Source organism: Syngnathoides biaculeatus, chromosome 14, assembly GCF_019802595.1.
Source record: "Syngnathoides biaculeatus isolate LvHL_M chromosome 14, ASM1980259v1, whole genome shotgun sequence".
Taxonomy (NCBI): domain Eukaryota; kingdom Metazoa; phylum Chordata; class Actinopteri; order Syngnathiformes; family Syngnathidae; genus Syngnathoides; species Syngnathoides biaculeatus.
The window spans coordinates 23654880-23675464 of NC_084653.1; the positions used below are offsets into that span (position 1 = coordinate 23654880).

The window sequence follows — 20585 nt, forward strand, 5'->3', positions numbered from 1 at the left end:
ATAGATAAGATAGATAGGAGGGAGAGAGAGAGATATGTGGATGGATGGATGGATGGATGGAGATAGATAGATAGATAGATAGATAGATATAGATAGATAGATAGATAGATAGATAGATAGATAGATAGATAGATAGATAGATAGATAGATAGATAGATAGATAGATAGATAGATAGATAGATAGATAGATAGATAGATAGATAGATAGATAGACAGATAGATATGTGGGTGGATGGATGGAGAGAGAAAGAAGAAAGAAAGAAAGAAGAAGGATAGATAGATAGATAGATAGATAGATAGTAGATAGATAGATAGATAGATAGATAGATAGATAGATAGATTAGATAGATAGATAGCTAGATAGATAGATAGATAAGATAGATAGATAGATAGATAGATATAGATAGATAGATAGATAGATAGATAGATAGATAGATAGATAGATATGTGGGTGGATGGATGGATAGAGAAAGAAGAAAGAAGAAGGATAGATAGATAGATAGATAGATAGATAGATAGATAGATAGATAGATAGATAGATAGATAGATTAGATAGATAGATAGATAGATAGATAGATAGATAGATAGACAGACAGACAGACAGACAGACAGACAGATAGATAAATATGTGGGTGGATGGATGGAGAAAGAAAGAAAGAAAGAAAGATAGATAGATAGATAGATAGATAGATAGATAGATAGATAGATAGATAGATAGATAGATAGATAGATAGATAGATAGATAGATAGATAGATAGATAGATAGTAGATAGATAGATGTGGGTGGATGGATGGAGAGAGAAAGAAGAAGGATAGATAGATAGATAGATAGATAGATAGATAGATAGATAGATAGATAGATAGATAGATAGATAGATAGATAGATAGATAGATAGATAGATAGATAGATAGATAGATAAAATTGGATTGGATTAGATTAGATTTGCTTCTGCTGCACTCTTCATCCACGGACTCGCACTGCGCATGCATAACGAAGTGCGGGCCGTATATCAGTTTCGTGAGGTCGTTTGCGACTTAATCCATACGGGGAGTAATTGAACGGCGGCACCAGCAGCCTCTCAGCCAGCACCGGAGTCGGTCTCGCTCCGGTTGCCAAAGTTCGCCTCACGTAGGTTCCTCTCCCTCCCACCATTACGTTTGCCATTGCGGATCGCCGGTGACAAATTACGCGGACAAAAGATGAAGCGAGTCACGGGCACGTCCGCAACCACGTGGAACCGAATGGAAGGAGGCCCGCTGTGCTTCACTTTGATTTTGGACAAAAGCTGAGGACCTCATTTAGGTCACTTTGTCCTGCTTTTGGAATTTGTTCCAATTATAGGACAATGAAACCAGAAAGAAAAAGAAAAAAAAAAGCCGTTGTATTCGCAGAGCAAATGCAAATTACGGCAATAAACGCCTTAAAGCTTGCGCGCTGGGAAAATTGTGAATAATGCAAGAGAGGAAGGAACATATTGCTTTTTCAAATTAACACGGCATCGCGCGTTCATTCCAAAAGGAGTTTCCTTCCTAGTCTTTATAGTCATCCTAAAAATAACTGTACAAGTGTGTAGGCATGGACTTTAGCCCCCACCCAACCCACCCCCAGTATGTCTTCCCAAGAACATGCAACATGCGGACAGCCACTTCATCTACATGCATTTTGCATTTTTCTGTCCGAACAAATAAAGGCGGCGGGCACGGCGGAAGGCCTTGAAAGACTGACCGCGAGGATCGGCGTTGAAATTAAAAATGCTTCAAAGTGTTTTGCGCCAGGAATAGAATCCGCCGTGTCTCTCGGTAAGAGGGCCACTCCATTAAACCGCGTGAGCACCTTGAAGCCTCGTGGCGAGTATGAATGTTTAATTGGCGCATCGCAGCTTTCAATATTTGATCACGACGTTACAGGTGGGACGCGGCAAGACGCTGTTGAGTATTCCTGTTGATGCCCGACGAAGACCGAAGCCGCGATCCGGGGCCGGGAAGGCTCGAAACAAAAGCGTTTGGGCCAAATAATGCCGCAAAAAAAAAAAAAACACTCACGCGGGCGCTCTCCTCTCGATGAACTTGAGCGGGAGAGCCCTGAGCGGAATCTGAAGTGGCGAGCGTTACGCACTCGCACGGCCGCTAACATCTTGTTGCGTCACGACCTTACAAGTCGGGTCGCCGCGACCTCGGCGATTACAGCGGAGCGCGACATCTGCGCCTCGATCGCGTAAACGCCCGAGGGGCGCCATTTTGGGGCGCTTAGGTAAATGTGAAGCACAGCTCTGCTAAAAAAAAAAGTGTGCGCGTGTGTGTGTGGGGGGGGGAGCCCCGTTTTAAAATCTGCAAGAGCAAAAGGCTGCAAGGCACAATACATTTTTTTCGTTTGGAGTTAATGGTGGAGTCGGTCTGAAAAAAAAAATCCCGAATATTAGAGCAATAAATGTATCTCTGATTTTTTTTTATATTGCTGCTAAAAATTTTTGGCTTAGAGGGGACTGTTTTTTTTTTTTTTTATTGAAAATGATTTTCAAGAATAGGGCAGCAGAACAGCGGTGAGATGTGCCGGAGGTGTGACAGAAGAATTTAAGGTGGAGGTGGGAGTGCATCAGGGATCCGCGCTGAGCCCCCTTCCTGTTTGCTGTAGGCTGACAGATGAGGTTAGACTGGAACTTCCAACTTACACAATTCTTGCGAAAATCTGATCCAGAATTTCACAGTGATATATCACAAACGTGGGCGGCACGGTGGGTCAGCTGGTAAAAGCGTTGGCCTCACAATTCTGAGGACCCGGGTTCAATCCCGGCCCCGCCTGTGTGGAGTTTGCATGTTCTCCGCGCTCTCCCCACATCCCAAAAACATGACATAATTGGACACTCTAAATTGCCACTAGGTGTGATAGTGAGTGCGACTGTTTGTCTCGATGTGCCCTGCGATTGGCCGGCAACCGGTTCAGGGTGTACCCCGCCTCCTGCCTGTTGACAGCTGGGATCGGCTCCAGCACTCCCCGCGACCCTCATGAGGATAAGTGGTAAAGAAAAATGGATGGATGGATGATTTTCAAGAGTGATTTTTTCCAACAGTTGTTCAAATGTAAATATTTTTGTAGACTTTCAAGCTTAATCAAGAAGTACAAATGCTTTTGTTGTCTTTACGAGCGCTTCCGAGCAATGGGTGAAAAACACATTACCTTGACTTCTGATTCCAAGACTAGTTCCTCAATTTCGTGCGTGAATATGATGTAGCAATTCAATATTTTTATGGTTTCCCAATCATAATGGCCCTCTGAGGGAAACCGTCACTACACTGTTGAGTTTGACGCCCCCGGTCTGTGGCGTACAGCGCAGAGTTTAGGCAAGGCAAGAAATTGGGTATAGACCATGTGCAATAAGTCTTGACCGCCATTTTGTCACAGACATGTTCCTAATGGCGCCGTCACACCATGACGTTCTGGTCCGCGTTCTATAGCGTTTGAGGAAACGTTGGTAGTCGCCCGTGGTCGCCGGGATAGCGCCAGAAGAGCGTTGTTTGAACGCTAGTGAACGTCAATGATCGCTGGGAATCGGCGGAGAACGCCGGTCTGGAAAAAAACTTTTGAACATGCACAAAAGTTCTCACCGAGACGAACGTTCATCAACGTTTAATTTTAAACGCTGCAGAACATTCAAGAACGTCTGTGGAACGTTTTACCAAGGTTCGCCGAGCGTTGCGCGCATTTGGCTACCGTTAGTCAGTCGTAACTCGAGCTTTACTCGGTTGTTACTTAATCGTTTGCTTTGTGGTGAACGACTCACCGGCGACCTGTCAACGACCACTGAACAATCCCCTAGCGCACACAGCGTGTAACTAAAGTCAAACGAACGTCCTTTGGCGTCCATTGAGCGTCATCCGAGCGTTTCCCGAACGTCCACGCACATGGATATATAAACCGATGCTTTGCATTCTTACTCACGAGACCAACTGAAGTGAGTATGAAATTTCCAACGTTTTCGTTCCCGTTCCACTGTAAAAATTACACGCCAGCAAAACGCGATTCTGTCGTCATTCACCCGTTTAGTCACACGCTCGACACGCTCGTCTAACGTCGACAAATCCCTCGTCGCGCGCCAGTGACACGTTAGCACACGCTAAGGGCTATCTTATTCGGTCGCTGTTACACGCTTCTCGTGCGTTAGACACACGTTAATCACACGCCAGATGTGTCCTCCTCATTTGAGAACGCTGAAAAACGGAACGATTGAAATGTTGAGAGAACGTTGACCGGAACGTCATGGTGTGACGGGCCAGAAGGTACCGAAGGTGCGATTTCAAGCTGTTAAAAAAATAAATTCTACCGCCTTGTGATAAGTGATAAGGAACGCCGGTACGTTATTTTTCCTGTCGGTCTCACAGAGTAGCGTCGCGTCTGGAGGCCTTGAGCGTCACCAAATGATCGGCCACGGTTGGGGGAGGGGGACGGGGGTTCATCGCTTACAACCTTGATCTGCTTTGTGGACAGCACGATGACTTCCATCCTTCTATTCTTGCGAAGCGCACACACACACAGACACACACACACACACGACCTCAACTGCCATTCTCATGCAATGGACTGGAACTAACGCACACATTCCCGCGGCTGTCTGGCTCAGACTCACACACGGGTAAGGGGCGGCGGGGGGGGGGGGGGGCGTAGGAGGGGGGGCTTATAATGCACACTGCCGTCACACGGACCCTACGGTCTCTGACCCACAAAATTATTTTATTTCCCTCATAAATGAATCTATTGGGGTGCCGGTGTAGAGCCGGGCCAACCCGGTAGCGAGCGAGTCACAGTCCTATATATATATTATTTTATATATATATATATATATATATATATTATTTTTTTTTAACAATGACGCCGTAAATGTTTCACAGCAGATGATTTGATATCCATTAGAAGCACAAAAGTTCAAGCTAAGATCATTTTTCCCATCATGAAAAAAATTGATAGATCAAACAGTCACCATTGGTCACCTGAATAGAAGCTGAAAAAACAACATTATAATAATTATGAAAGAGAAGTGTAAAAAGATGTGAACTACTGCGTAATAAAACAGAAATAAAGCAAAATGACTGACCTTTGTCGATGCCTGGCAAAGGCGTGCAGGATTTTTCGGGATGTGGCGAGAGAGAGAGGATTGCAAAAGGAGCGTCAATCATCATGCTTTTTAATAATCGCAGCTGCAATACAAGTGGAAATAAAATGTCCACTCGAGCTGTAGCAAAAATTTTAAAATTGTATACTCACCGTTTACTGCGACGCTGCATGAAGTGTACGCCTCGTCACACTGACAAAATATTTCCTGTCCCTACTTTTCTAACAGTCACGGCCAAAACGAAGTGCCGCTACTCAGTTTGACATGGTTCGCGGAACCAAGCTGTCACCAAAACAATATTTTTTATATTATACAGTACATGCTTTTGGCCTGTGGAAATAAAAAAAAAAAAAAAAAAAAAATCACGAATATGCGAGAATCCGCTGTATGGAACAGGTTTAAGATGAAGACCAGCAGTCTGTTAGCCAACTAGGCCAGCTCTGTGTGGCAATTATGTTTATGTATTATATTATTATTAATTATTACTATTACCATCATATTATTATGTGGCTGTTGTGTCATTTCTATCGCTGCTGTAGAATACACTCCTGCATTTAAATACAGTAAACCCTCAATTTTCGAAAAATTTTGAGATTTTTTTTGCTTCTGTTTTCGAATGAAAATCGGTACTCGGACGCCCCAGGCAAAACCCGGAAATAACATTCCGCGCAGCCAGACCAGCTGACCCACGGTGCGCTTTGTTGTGAATTCCCACAGTGCCGAAAAAAACTGGAAAAAACATTGCGCGGCGCAATCAGCGCACTTTTGTTAGCCTCTTTACTCTGTTTTTCTTCTCGTATTAACCCCCAATCCTGGCTCCAAAGAAGGCAAGTGAAGGTAGTCAGGCTGCTAGTGCGGAAAAACGGAAAAGCTCTGCGTAAAACTGTCGACTTTGAGTAACAATTGATAACCGAATACGAATCTGGTGTGCGTGTTTCGAGTCTCTACGGATACGGAAATCCACTCCCGGCCTACTAGTAGTACTCTACCTACTAAAGCATACATTTTAAGCAAAAAATAAATATATTTCTTAAAAGACTTTATGATATAAAGTATTTCATCTATACATGTATTTCTACTATGCAGTTTATTATCAGGAAAACCCCCCAAAAATGGTTTAAAAAGGCCAAATTTTTTGGCTTGGAACGCATCATTTCTTTTCCCATTAATTGCAATGGGAAACATTGATTCGGTTTTCGAACAATTCACTTTTCGGACCGTTTTCCGGAACCGACCGAAGGTGTGATTGTGAGTGTGCCTGTTAATCTCGATGTGCCCCGCGATTGGCTGGCAACCAGTTCAGGGTGTACTCTGCTTCTTGCCCGTTGACAGCTGGGATAGGCTTCAGCACTCCCGCAACCCTCGTGAGGATAAGTGGCAAAGAAAATGGATGGATGGATTCGTTTTCAACAAAAATCGGTCCATTTGTCCCTTAACTTTGAGCTGGGAATGATATGATGGTCCTGTGGAGGAACTTAAAAACACAAAAACACACGAACACTTTGAACATTCAAATGAAGTGACAGTCCAAATCCTGCATTTCTTAGATGGACAACCATATCTCGGCCTTTTTATTTTTTTCGGGGCAAATCCTTCCCGGTAAAATCTCTCAGCTCAGGAGTCGATTTCCTTTTTCCTGCGCTCGGTTCTTATCTGCGAGAGGGAGCTCATTTCCTGCGTAAATCCTCGTGTTCCTTCCCTCTCCGCCCGGCTTTGTTGTCTTCATTAGTCCGTCTCAGATTGCGGCAAACGACGCTCCGGCGCCTGCGTTTTGTGAGGATGTGTGGATGGCTGGGCACTTGACGGCACCGCAAAATGGAGGGCGCAAAGGGGACTGAGGAGGAATTAGTACGCGTGACCTCCTTTTAGTGGCCGCACAACAGATTGGTCACTGCAAAGCGCTCGTCGGCCATTGATCCGCCGATGCCGATGACTCACTCGCTACTCGGTATGCGTGTTGCGACCCTCGTGTGTGCATAAAAAACGCCGCTAAAACGGGATTGCAGTCGACGCAGCACACAAATTGGCCTTAAAGACATTCTTTAAATATACCCTAAATCCCGGCCTGCAGAGCCCAACTGGTTACAAGCCTCACCGAGTACATTTGTAAAGGAAATACCATTTGGTACATACGCCGCAGCTGTGTAAAAACCGCAAGTGCCCACATTGAAACACGAGATATTTACAAAGACAGTACACAGTAAGAGTTTAACGCTAGCATTAGCATTACATTAGCGCAGCATTAGTGCTAATGCTAGCGCCACGCTAATGCTAGTGCTAACAGGGCCGATTAAAATAAAACTTACCGGTAAATATCACTTAGACACGCCAGTAACACAGCAGCAACACGCTAGCGCGGCTCTAACAGGGCCGGTAAAAGTCACTTCCTCTGTATATATTCCAGAAAAAAAATGCAGAAATTAGCCGCATCACCACATTAACCGCAGGGTTGAAAACGTGTGGAAAAATTCACAGCTTGTAGGCCAGAAATTACGGTACACATTCATTTGGTCCTTATGATTAAAAATAGTCACATTCCCATAAACTGCTTTGACAATATTCGATGTTTGCGTACGAGTTCATCTTCAGGGGTACAGTATATCTACTTGTAGTTTTTAACCCTTTCAAGTCCTCTTCTAAATTTCACGTACCAGATTGTTGTTACCAATCCTGCCAAATTTGAATGATTTCAACAACAACACAACAGCAAAAGTATTTAAAAATTGAGCTGTCACCCCCACGCTCAGAAGAAATGGGCGTGCCCACACTCAACTGCTAACTGTCAATTAAATAGCACAAATAGTTCTTGGGAAAAATTGAATATTGATTAACGTAGCAGCTTTTTTATATTTACACAATGACATGTTTGAGCTGTGAAAATGTAGCTACTGAAAGCCTGTGCTGGCCACGGGGTCCTCCACGCACGCGCTTACCGCCGACAACGGGGCGCTCTAAACTTTTTGGAAGCGGTTCTGCATACACTTGCTGGCAAGATGAAAAGCGGCTGTTCATCAAGCCTCAGCTCAGGCATCACTCGCCATCGGTCCGGCAGTGCACGGCATAGGACGAAGACTGGAACACTCACTTGCATCGGACCAAAATGAACTGATTTCAGCATGACAAAAAAATAGGATGGGGAAAATACTATCATTCTTCATTCTTGCAGTATTTCTGTCCGATTATTTGCTCAATGTCACGCGCAACACGTGCATGTCCTCCATTAGATTCCACGGAAATGGGTGAGTATGAGGTATTTGCAATTTCTGGCTCCGTAAGTACCATCAAAACTGTTTTCATCATCCGCTTGTAGTGAAAACCATCCCGTGGCGAGGCGATGCGGTCTGCTCTGTTCACTCTCCGGGGATGAATTCATTCACTGACCTCCATGGTTTTTTTTTGTTTTTTTACAAAAGCAATATTTCCGTAATGCCTGCTATTTTTAGAGGCGCACGGAACGAATCCAGCTATCCAAGAAGCGACGAGGCACGCGGCCACTCCGTAGCCCGTCAGCCGCCGCCGCTCAAACCCGAAGTATTTCACCATCCGTCTTCTTTTTGCGGCACACGGCGACAATGAGGCGGCCGTGACAGCTGTTAAATCTTCCCGGCAGGTTCTACTTCTGGACTGAGTGCAGCGGAGGCTTTCATCGGGAGATCTGCCGCCCGGGCAGTCAAGGCCGCACAAGCTCTCAACGTCGGGTTGGGTTTTAGTCGACATTTATGATGTCACCCCAGTTACACGTGCCAAGGCCTGATTGACGCCCTGAACGATGGAAACCTGCAACCTCTTGGCTTCCACAAGGAGGTCCGCTTGTTCCCGCCTGATGAAATCTGGCATCTTTTTAATTGTGATGTGTCGACGTGGTAGTTTGAAGAATGCAAATAGGGGGAGGGCTGTCAAGACGGAGGCCACTTACGCCGGTGACAATTAGTTAATGAGTTATCTCAATAACTGCAGGATTTACTCTGCCTGTAATGATGTGCAGTTTTTGCACTACTTCAAAATAACCACACGCAGCTGTTGTCATATCCTTGTAACATATCCTCTTCAAACGTTTAGATTTTCGCCAAAGAACGTTTTTTTTTTATCTCGGTGAAAAATGCATTTGGGAAATAAAAGATTAGGCGATTTTCCTGGTACTAGTATCATGAATTAGCACAATGCAATTTCATTTATTCTAAATCCAGAATCCAAACTTCAATGCGAGAGCCTTTCCAGAGACAGACCCAAATTTTAAAGATGTTTAGAATTCAGTTTGTTTCTAATAATAAAAAAAGTCATCCATCATCCCATCCATTTCCTTTGCCGCTTATCCTCACGAGGGTCACGAGGAGTGCCGGAGCCTATCGCAGCTGTCAACGGGCAGGAGGCTGGGTACACCGTGAACTGGTTGCCAGTCAATCGCAGGGCACATCGAGACAAACAACCAATCACACCTAGGGGCAATTTAGTGTCCGATTAATGTTGCATGTTTTTGGGATGCGGGGGGAAACCGGAGTGCCCGGAGAAAACTCACGCAGGCACGGCAATGAACGTGCCAACTCCACACAGGCGGGGCCGGGGGAAAGCGTTGGCCTCACAGTTCTGAGGAACTGGGTTCAATCCCAGCTCTCCCCTCCCCCGCGTGGGTTTCCTCCCACATCACGAAAAAAAAGCATGCAACATTAATTGGAGACTCTAAATTGCCCCTCGGTGTAATTGTGAGTGCGGCTGTTTGTCTGTATGTGCCCCTCCTGCACGTTGACAGCCGGGATAAACTCCAGCACTCCCTGCGACCCTCATGAGGATAAGCGGCTAATAAAATGGATGGATGGACTTTTTTTTAAGAGGTCCATTTGTCCCTTAACAGAACAGGATGGATAGAAACAGTACATCATTCTGCAATGAATTGACTTTCCCACTAGGCGGCAGTATTAAGAGGTGGCGCTGATCAGATTACGGCCACACAGGATTAATGGAAAGATACCAGTCAAAAGTCTCGTTTGGAAAATAGATCACATCTCAGTAGGAAAAAAAGTGTGTGAAAAGGAACAACTCCAGCAAATGCTTTGTGTACAGCCTGTTTGCTTGTGAGATGAAAAACTGTATTACATATTTTTTAATGGGAAATGACAAATAACTGGTTTTACTACAGCTGAATTTGCGTTTTTTTAAAAAAAAATGTTAGTTGAAAAAAAGCACTTGGAAATGTTCAGTCTCGTGCTGACAGAACACGACAAGGACAAACCTTTACAGATCACTGAGATTTTTAATAATCATTATCACATTTATATACAGAACAAGCAACGTCTTATTCTAATGAGCCCTCCAAAACAATCGTAAAATGCATTTTCCCCCCCCCCCCCCCCCGCACCCCCATCTTTAAAACAGCTAAATGGCAATACAAAGGAATTCAACGCGTTAGACAAAGAAGCAGGGATATGGTTGGGGGTGGGGGGGGGTGGGGGCCTTTGCTTAATAATCTTGCACAGTTAAGACAGCCTTGGTCAGAAGAGGATGACAGCATAATCACTTCTCACTGCAGTGATTTGACATGGATGCAATTTCTATTGTGATTGACGACATTAATATGTCGTCAAAAACAAGTGATTGTCTGATCCACTGTTGATATCAGAGCTCGCGACGTCTCGAGCTTTTCAAACCCGCTATCGCTCCAATTAAGTCGTCCAACTGCTTGTAAAACAATGAATTATTTCCTCTGTTCGTGCATCTCCGAGTTAAATTTAGCTGCCGCTTTAAAAAGAAACCTAATCACAACCGGGGCAGAACTAATTGAATTTTGATGTTTTGTGACAAGGAGATGTCGCTCCATCTAATCCGCCTCCGTGGGTTATTCCACAATTTTTCTTTTTTTTTTGGAAACCAAACACTTCCCGAGCTCGTGTCGACAAATCATGCATGAAAAACAGCTGAAACAATGTTTAAAAAACAAACAAAAAAAAAAAAAAACAAAGCAACAACTAAGGAATACAGCAGAACAGGGAATCAGTGTCCGCTTAACGCAGTCCTTTAAGAAAGCTTTAAAAGTAAAACCAATTCAGATCTAAGTTTTTACAAAACCAAATGCGCCACTAGTAAGTTTGGTTTCAGTCTTTACAACAGTGACTGCTCGAACAAGCAGCAACACTGAGGGGATGTTTGTTGGTGAAAAATCACTATATACACCCACGCGCAGACAGTCGCACTTTAGTCTTACGGTCGATCATGCACGCGAGAAGTCAACGTGTCCAGTTTCTTGAGTGGTATCGCACGACCCGGCCACGCAAATACAAGCCACGCGGTTGGCAAAAAGGACTGCTCGTCTTTTGGGATAGACTCGGCAACGTCATGTGACTTCCAGAGAAAACTAAAGTGGGTGTAAAAAAAAAAAAAATATATCCTTGTCTTTGTTAGATTTTTCTGTGCGGGTCCTAAGAAGGGAAAAATATCTTCACAGAGTTTGTCTAACTTCTAGTCAGTGAGCGCCTGCAAAGAAAGAAATATCACATGCAATAAACATTTCCGATCGATAATATCACTGGGTGAAAAAAACAAAAAACAAAAAAAGAAAGATTCAGCACACATGGCATTTATAGAGCACGTGGCACCGCCGTCATATTGCCGGTCAAGCTAAGCCTTGCTCAATTCTAAGTCGGTTGGAGACGGCACGGAAATATGTCTTGTAGCGCGACGTCCCGAGTCTTGTCTGATACAGTCAGACATTCAGAAGGTAATAAACGTGGAAAAATTAGATAAACTCGGCATTGAGGACCCATATTTAATACCAAAGTCGATGTTTTTGCACGATTACCCGGCTTCCGCTTGTCTTGGACAACTGGATCTACACATGGACCTGGTGAGGAAGTAGTCAAGATTTACACGAAAAAATTTGAAAGTGTAGAAAAGTCTGGACGCATATGAATACTTTGTTGCTGGATCTGTTCTCAATCGAGAATAAATCCCACATGGTGTCGGTTTTTCACGGCTCGTGAGCGCGGAAGCGTGTTCGGCCGCACGTTAACCTTTGCCGGAATCCATCGATCTTTTCCGCTAGTATTCAATACAAATACCAACATTTAAACTCTCGTTCATTAATTATGATTGGAAAAAAAATAAATAAAGAGGACGCAGTCGTCTCCACGGAACGTACACGGAAGCGATTGCGGCCACACATAGCTTGTTCTCAAATGAGCCAAGCAGCCATTATAAATACTTTTTGGTAATTTGAGACTGAGAAGAATAATTCCTACCTGAAATGAAGCAATTGTTACACAGTCGTGTGTATTTTGATTTGGCACCATCCACCATGTTTAATAGCTGAAATCCATCCATATTTTCTGGTCTTTTCAGCTGGTGTTCAATAGAATGATCTCTTTGAATATCTGTCACGTCTGTTGTGACAACCAACAGCACAACACATCTCGGGTACAGTAAATATTCTGCTCCGGTTCAATCCCCCCCCCCACCGTCGAGCAGCTCTTTTTGACCGGCAATATGGCGCTGTGAAAATGGTGACGTCACGTGCACGAGCTCAATACCCAATATTATTTTTGCACAAATCCTAATGTGTCATATTTCAGTGTTTCCCAAATGTGCTTGCGCCAAACCGCATAATTTACATTAGAAATGAATCAATGGCACACCACCAAATAAAAATGTCGCAAAAAAAAAAAAAAAAAAGGGTACGCAGTAAAATTATGTACCCTCTTCTCTAGCGGATGTGCATCCAATTGTTTTACCTGTCACTGTACGTCACTCGCACAGATACCGTAATTTCTCAAAAATAATGCGCACATTTTTCCAAAAGGGTTAGGGTGACCCTTAAAGGAACGTTTGTCGAAAGACTCGGGATAAAGGTTGTCGCGGTCTTTACCTTGAGGGTTTGAAGAGTTTAGAATTCATCATCTGAGACATGAGGTTTAGCTACAGCCATCTCCTCCTTACTGTTGGCAATCATCTTACATTTCTAGAGAAATGCAGAAAAACCGGTTACGGGCGCTCAAACGCAACAGCCGCCAAACACTCGAATTCGTCTTTACCTCTGTCAGCTCCTTTATGGTGTGGATGTTGGCCTGCTGAGTGACCTTCCGTTTCGCTTCCTCGATGTGGTCCAGGTTCAGGGATGGGGTCGGCGGAGCGAGACACGGGGGAGGTTTGTTTGTGATGGTGGGCAGCGGGGCCAGGGGAGGCATGGCCGCCAAGGCACCCATGTTGGTCAAGGCGGCCGTCATGGTGGCCGCCGTCATACTCGCCATGGCCGCACTCATGGTGATGTTTGACATGTTGGGCATTCCTGGAATGGCGGGCAAGCCCATTGGACCCATGCTGGGCATCCCCATGCCCATGGGGAGGGGCAAAGGCAGTGGGAGGGAAAGCGGCGAGGGAGACGGGGTGGGCAGGGGAAGCTGGAGGATTGCTTTTGGCCGCAGACTCTCGGGAATGGGCACCCCTGCTTTGGCACACATTGCAGCTGCGTTGGCCTTGGCGATCTCCAGTAACTGGTCCTTATCTGGGGAAAATGAAGATCATGACAAGACAAATCACATGACAGCAGTTCTACGTTCTCACTTTCCTGTGATGCAAGCGTGCAAAAAGTTTTACCCAGGTCAGTGAGCCTTGGAGGCGACTTGCTGACGCTGCGCCGTGTCCGCGACCCCGAGCGGCGCTGTTTGCGAAGAATCAGAACGGGGGAGTGGCTGGGCTCCCTCTTCCACCTATCCCGTCTATCAAAAGAGCGACTGCGAAACACAGGTCGTTTCCCTCGACCCCTGGACCTGGACCTGCGTCTTCGGTCAGAGGAACGAGACCTAGACCTCCTGCCCCTGTCTCCTGACCTAGATCTTTTCTTGCGGCCGGTGGATCGGCTGCGCGACCTCTTGTTCCTGTCCGCGGACTTGGATCGTTTCCTCCCCCTGGCGTTGGGCGAGCGGGAGCGTCTCTTGCGTGCTGGCGAGCGGGACTTGGATCGCCGTGCCCTGGTGCGAGACTTAGAACGAGATCGCCTGCGTCGCGTGGAGGACCGAGAAGGGCTGGATTTTTTGCGCCGGCCAGTACTCCGAGATCTTGACCGGCGCTTCTTTTTTTCTGACGGTGAGACCGATCTTCTCTTTTTCACCGGAGACCTTGACCTGAACATGACGACGATAACGATTAGGATGTAGTTAGTAGTCAGTTGAAATTCTGAATCATACAGAAAACACGTTAAACCGTGCTATTTGGGAGACAAAATTGTTTAGAAATGCCTAAAAAAAATCTCTTAATATCTCAGTAAAGAACAATGACTTCAATGTACTTTGACACAATTACTACTTTCCTACTAGCCAGAACCTTAGCAGCATATTGCTGTGGATAGCTTCATTCATTCATAAATCAATACATCAAGAATTCCTTAATCGCTATCTGAAAATAGGCAGGCGTTGACTGTTTTCCTCTGTTCATAAGCTATCTTATCTCACTTGCATAATCAAAATACAAACCTCTTTCGAGGCGAAGGTGAGCGGGAAGGTTCCTTGTGATGTGCAGGTGAAGGCAAAGGCTCTTGTCCCCGCCTTTCTGGAGATGCTGAACGTGAGGGGCTTCTCAGGGACTTGTCTGTTGTTTTTACTGGTGAAGAAGAACTTTCCATTGCTTCATCTGAGCCTTCAAAACATTCCGATCCGTCTGGTCCGGTAACAGGTTCTTGGGAGCCAGACCCCACCTCAGAATCAGCGTGTTCGTTGCGTATCTCCTCAGCCTCCTCCTTCTTCTCCATCTCTTTCTCCTCTGTCACCTTCTCCTCCACCTCTTTCTCCTCTGTCACCTTCTCCTCCGCCTCTTTCTCCTCAGCCTCCTTCTCCTCAGCCTCCTTCCCTTCTATCACCTCTTCCTCCTTCTCCTCTGGCTCCTTCTCCTCCGTCACCTCTGGCTCCTTCTCTTCCGTCACCTCTGGCTCCTTCTCTTCCGTCACCTCTGGCTCCTTCTCTTCCGTCACCTCTGGCTCCTTCTCTTCCGTCACCTCTGGCTCCTTCTCTTCCGTCACCTCTGGCTCCTTCTCTTCCGTCACCTCTGGCTCCTTCTCTTCCGTCACCTCTGGCTCCTTCTCTTCCGTCACCTCTGGCTCCTTCTCTTCCGTCACCTCTGGCTCCTTCTCTTCCGTCACCTCTGGCTCCTTCTCTTCCGTCACCTCTGGCTCCTTCTCCTCCGTCACCTCTGCCTCCTTCTCCTCCGTCACCTCTGCCTCCTTCTCCTCCGTCACCTCTGCCTCCTTCTCCTCCGTCACCTCTGCCTCCTTCTCCTCCGTCACCTCTGCCTCCTTCTCCTCCGTCACCTCTGCCTCCTTCTCCTCCATCGCCATCTCCACCTCTGTCTCCTTCTCCACCTCATCCTCCTCTGCCTCCTTCTCCTCCATCGCCATCTCCACCTCTGTCTCCTTCTCCACCTCATCCTCCTCCGTGTCCTTCTCCAGCTCCGTCTCCTTCTCCTCCACCTCCTTCTCCCGCTCCGCCTCCTTCTCCTGCTCCAGCTCCTTCTCCCCCTCCCTCTGTTCTTCTTCTTTTTCACGAATGGGTTCGGTGTCTTGAGGCTGTTCCTGCACCTCCTCCTCAGTTGGAGGACCGGAATCAACTAGTGAGGTCACAGGCTTCCAACCACCTGTAACACAAACAATGTTTTAAAACCCAATACACCTTCAGCATTTACAAATGAGTCTGTAAAGAAAAACAAAAACTTACCTGCTGCAGGAATGGCTTCAGGTATGTCAGCTGTCTTTTCTGGAGATCCTCGATCTGCCTGGGGAGAAGACGACTGCTGCTCAAGAGGGGGTGAAGCGGAGCCGGCGTGGGACGACTTATCAGACCGCCTATCACTTGACCCAGACCGCGATCTGGACTTGGATCTGTGCAAGCCAACAGAGACAGATTTTGACTTTGACCTTCTGACACGGATCCTTGGTGATTTGGACTTCTTTCTGCTCAACGGTGGGGAACGTGACTTTGACCTGCGCCTTCTAGGCAACGAGCGGGATTTAGAGCGTTTGCTAGACCTTGGCGGAGACCGCCTTCTCCTGGCAGGAGAACGAGAACGCCTTCTGAGTGGAGACCTGGATTTGGAGCGCCAGCGTGAAATGGGAGTTCGGGATTTGGTCCGTTTGCGGGGACTCCTTGATCTAGAGCGCCGCTGACGTTTATAGGTTGCGACAGAGCGGGATCGAGTCCGCCTGCTCCTGCGGACAGATCTGGAACGTGAGCGGCGTGCTCTGGGAGGCGGTGACCTCCTATGTCGTGACAAAGATCGACTCCTTGAGCGCCTGCCACCGGTACGTTTTGCCAAGGAACGCGACCTGGAGCGGCGATAACGGCGCCTGGATCTGGAGCGACGCGCCCTGGCATATGAGCGTGACCGCGACCGCCTACTGCTTGCAGCGCCGCGCCTGGGCGAGCGGGTCCGGGAACGCCTTAAACGCCCCCGTGAACGAGACCTTGATCTCCGACTTCTCCTTGGAGACCGAGATATAGTGCGCGACCTGCGTCCGCCACGCTTTGGCGATCTTGAGCCTCTTCTTCTTGTAGACAGGGGACTTCTGTGCCACCTTGGGGACGGAGACAAGGAGCTCCTCCGACGTCTCGGCGACTTGGACCTCCGTGTAGACCTTAGTGACTTCCTCTTGGGTGTACGTGATCGAGAAGTGGACCACGACCGACGGCGACCTTTCTTGGGTGACTTGGCTGGTGGGGAGACAGACTTCCTTCTAGATTTAGGAGACGGAGAGCGAGAGATGGAGCGCGAGAGCTGGCGATTTTTAAGAGGAGTGGGAGATTGCTTGTCCTTTGAGGCTGGCCTTGTTTGATTTTCAGGTGGTGCTTCCACTGTTGCTACTGTTTGATCATCATTCTGCTGCTTAGGGGGACTTGGTGATGGTGATCGACTATGTCTTGAGCCACTCTGCTTAATATCTGGGCCCATAAAAGGGAGGGGAGACTGTGGCCTTGGTGAATCCGATTCTTTAACCGTCGCCTGCTGTACTGAATTGGATTCATCTTTCTGGATTGGCTCATCTCTAGATGCATTACCTTCCTGTTTAGGAATAATGTCAGGAAGTTCATGGGGATGACAGAATGTAGAGTCTCCTGGAGTGGCTTCTTCCTTAACCTGAACTGTTCCTGTCTGTGTTACCTCTTCCAAGCTAGGTAATTGGGATTTCATATCCTTTTCTGTTCCACTGGCCTGAGTATCGTTTGTGGTCTTCTCTGCACTTTGTGAAACTTCCATATCCAATATGTCCTCTTTCTTCTCTTCGAGTGGTGCAGGATTCGGCAGACTCGCAACAACTTTCTCATCCGCTTTGTTGTTTAGTGTGGAATTTTTAGACACTGGCTCATGCTGGCCAGGTGCTATCGAGGGAGAGGATTTGCCATCACCTGTCCCTGCATGGCCTTCCGTTTCAGATTCAGATCCTGAACCGGAGCTGCTATCAGATGAGGAACGAGACTGGGATTTCTTTTCATCCTTCTTCTTCTTCTTTTTCTTCTTCTTAGCAGCATGCCTTTTGTGTTTTTTAGATTTTGCATCTCCCTCCTTGTCCACACAATCTGACAAGACAAGTAATTAGCTTTTTTATTCTGTTTTTCTTATGCTTATTTTGCACATGAGAAATGCAATCAACAATAAAAAAATGAATGATCCTTAAGTACCCTACCTCCTTTACCCTCTTCCTTCTGCCCACCTTCTCCGACTTTTGCAGCCAGCCTTGCACTGCGGAAATAAAGGGCAAATGGGTTCAAAAATTCACCCCAAAATGTTCAAAGCAAAAACTATTTGCTTATCTTGGTCGAGCATTATTTGCAAAGGTCGAAGCACAAGTTTATTTTAACAGCGCTTGTACCACAGCTCTTATTTTTACTATGGAGCTTTTCATTTCAAGATTGTAGAAGCATATGCCAATATTTTTATATAAAGCAATTACCTTTATATACCTTTATATAAGGTATCTTTTCCACAAAACTGTTTTGACTATACAATTGCGTCGGAGTAGGTTAGTGAGAGACTACAGCGCAATTTGACTTATGTACAAATTTAGGTTTGATTGCCACTGTATGAACAAGATTCATGGAAAACGGGATTCCCTGAACCATCAAAACATAAATAATAATAGTTGGAATATAGGTCAGTTTACATTTTTTTTTAAACATTTTTTGTGGATGAACTTGATCGTTAAAAGATATAGATGCATGTCAGATGAGAACATTGTGGAAGCCCTACCTTCATTTATCTTAATAGGTCAATTTATTTTAAAACGCACAAATTCACTTCACATACCAACACATTTCATGACTTTATGAAGATTACAGTTTCGAAAACTCCAGGTAATAAAGTATCCGTTTAAGGTGTATAACGAGTTCCACTTTTTGAATAAAACTAAAGGAACTTTTCTACAACGTACAAATTTACTTTGATGTAACCCAATGACTATTCAAATGCATTATAAACACACTTCCCATGCATGTTAACTTTCACCCCCTCCAGCGTGCCGGTGGCTCATCTTTGTTGGAGCGGACGACACACCCGCCAATTAAGAGAGCCATCGCAAATGGTGTGTGCACAAAACATGACAGTAACTATAATTTCCTCTGACCTGGCTCTAGTAGTCCGGACAGTCTTTGGAGGATCCGTCTCAGCCTCGGACTCAGCACCAGACCCGGAGCTGCTTTCCTTTTCACCCCTCCTCTTCTTTTTCTTCTTCTTGTTCTTGTGCTTTTTGTGCTTCTTGTTTTTCTTATGGGGTGGTTCAGTCTCTTCCTTGCAATTCAAGTCATCTTTTTCTGTTGTCCCATCCTCGCCTGAACGTGAATTTCACATTTATAAAGTTTATTAGCGATGCATAATTGTATAAACAAAGGTGGAAAAGAAACTTGCAGGGGACTTTTGTGCCCTCGCCTTCACTCACCGGCTGGAACGTCCACTGCACACTCCATTTGATCCGTTTTAGGTGCTGTCGTAAAAAGTCCTCTTGTTGATAGAAGGGTATACCGTCTTTTCGTTCAACACTGGGGAAGAATCAAAATACCCTCATTAAGCGTTTTCCAGATGTTAATACACTGACACGTATCAGGTTGTGGTAACACACAAAAGTTGAATTTGAGCAACTGCACTCTTAGTTGTTGAACATGTTTCAGCATTTTGGACTTGGTCTTTAAAGACCAACAGTCTTGTTGCCTTGATTTACTTCTTGCGGACACTTATACGGTCCATAAATTGTCAGAGAATACAGAGAAATTTACCCCAACAAATTTGAATCAAAAAGACAATGGCGGGATGATATTTGTGCAGTCTGTATAGTTTGAATTACAAACAAAACTAGTTATTGTCTCTTTGACAGTATGTGCAAAAAAGTGAAGTCATGACATCCTGGAGCGTCGATGACATCCTGCGGTATGAAGCAGTCCTTCAACGTCTGCATATAACGTAACTAGACGGACAAAATGTGCTTATAAATACAATTTATTGCAAAAATCCATTTTAACGAGAATTTTTATTTACACGAGTAAATATTCAAAACGAAAGTGAGTCCTGATCACACGCAATTTCATGAGAGTGACCGTTTGAATTCAGATGTATTATTTTTCTGATACCTTTTCTATGCCAAAATGGAAATAAGATCGGCTTTCCTATGACAGGAATGGCGACAAGGTAACGTTGCCGCGTTGCCAGTCGAAGCACGTCGTGTTATTTTGACGCTCGATTTGACATATTGACCATTCAAATCCGCACTCATTTGTATCTTTAGGATTGGTAAGATTTGTACACGTCGGGCGAAGTTCAACGGCATAACGAGAAACCAAAGAAAGTTTACAAAAGCAAGTCGGTTAACAACTTGTTAATCGCCAGCGGGCCCGCGCTGGTGTGAGCTAGCTTAAACATTCAGTCAAAAATCGTCGGAGGTCACGCTGGTATCGGAAAAATAAAGCATCGATTGGAAGATTTTCAACAACAAGAACCGATTCATTTAGCTTACAAAACAGTAACAAAAAAATTAACGGGATGTTGCACGATTGCGGCCTCCACGGCCATTCACAACCATTTGCGTTAGCTAATAGAGCTAACTCGCGTTAGCATGCTCGTAGTTATTTAACATACTAGCTAAAGTCCGTTTTCGCTAAGCGCTTTTTACTCGTTTCAACAAAGCAATTGGCTTCATTCAACACATTTTTCCCTTCTTGGCCAAGCATACTTACCCCGTGTAAGTTTAGACGCCCGACAGGGAGAGTAGAATTTTTTTCCAAGCGCCGCGATCGTAGTTTCCAAAACGTGCGAAGCCGAACAATCGCGCACCGACGACGCTAGCCAGCTAACGCTTCCGCCATGATACCATGGTATCCCAGCATGCACTGCTGCGCGCGTTCAGTGGCAGGGTCACAGTTGCCCGGGCAACTCCAGGTTAGATAGATAGATAGATAGATAGATAGATAGATAGATAGATAGATAGATAGATAGATAGATAGATAGATAGATAGATAGATAGATAGA

The 20585-nt window shown here is 45.5% G+C and overlaps 2 protein-coding genes across 3 annotated transcripts in view; both read right to left on the reverse strand.

Moving 5' to 3' along the window:
• The window catches only part of LOC133512704 (neuroligin-4, X-linked-like), a 51176-nt gene extending 45997 nt beyond the window's left edge, over positions 1 to 5179 (reverse strand). The window contains exon 1 of the mRNA XM_061842601.1: positions 5088 to 5179. The gene's annotated coding sequence lies outside the window, so the exon portion shown is untranslated. The remainder of the gene's footprint in view (positions 1 to 5087) is intronic.
• Positions 5180 to 10351: 5172 nt separating this feature from the next.
• On the reverse strand, positions 10352 to 20482 carry LOC133512291 (serine/arginine repetitive matrix protein 2-like). 2 transcript variants are annotated; one of them, XM_061841772.1, is made up of 11 exons: positions 20294 to 20482; positions 19006 to 19105; positions 18694 to 18898; positions 17758 to 17813; positions 16060 to 17650; positions 15794 to 15957; positions 14561 to 15713; positions 13686 to 14212; positions 13124 to 13593; positions 12958 to 13050; positions 10352 to 11570 (listed from the first exon to the last, which is right to left on the reverse strand). In XM_061841772.1, the coding sequence occupies exons 2-10, from the start codon at positions 19031 to 19033 to the stop codon at positions 12976 to 12978; spliced, it is 4269 nt and encodes a 1422-aa protein (XP_061697756.1). In that variant the 5' UTR covers positions 19034 to 19105; positions 20294 to 20482; the 3' UTR covers positions 10352 to 11570; positions 12958 to 12975. The 2 variants fall into 2 exon arrangements, with proteins under 2 accessions (XP_061697756.1, XP_061697755.1); XM_061841771.1 differs by having other exon boundaries at positions 15794 to 17650.
• Between the last annotated feature and the right edge of the window lie 103 nt (positions 20483 to 20585).

Excerpts from the sequence above, each read along its gene's own strand:
- LOC133512291 (XM_061841771.1), bottom strand. The coding sequence starts at position 19,033 with ATGGAGTGTGCAGTGGACGTTCCAGCCG. Across the intron at positions 15,714-15,793 it reads TGAAGCCATTCCTGCAGCAG|GTGGTTGGAAGCCTGTGACC; the intron begins GTAAGTTTTTGT and ends TTTGTGTTACAG. Across the intron at positions 13,594-13,685 it reads TCCAAGGCTCACTGACCTGG|ATAAGGACCAGTTACTGGAG; the intron begins GTAAAACTTTTT and ends CATTTTCCCCAG.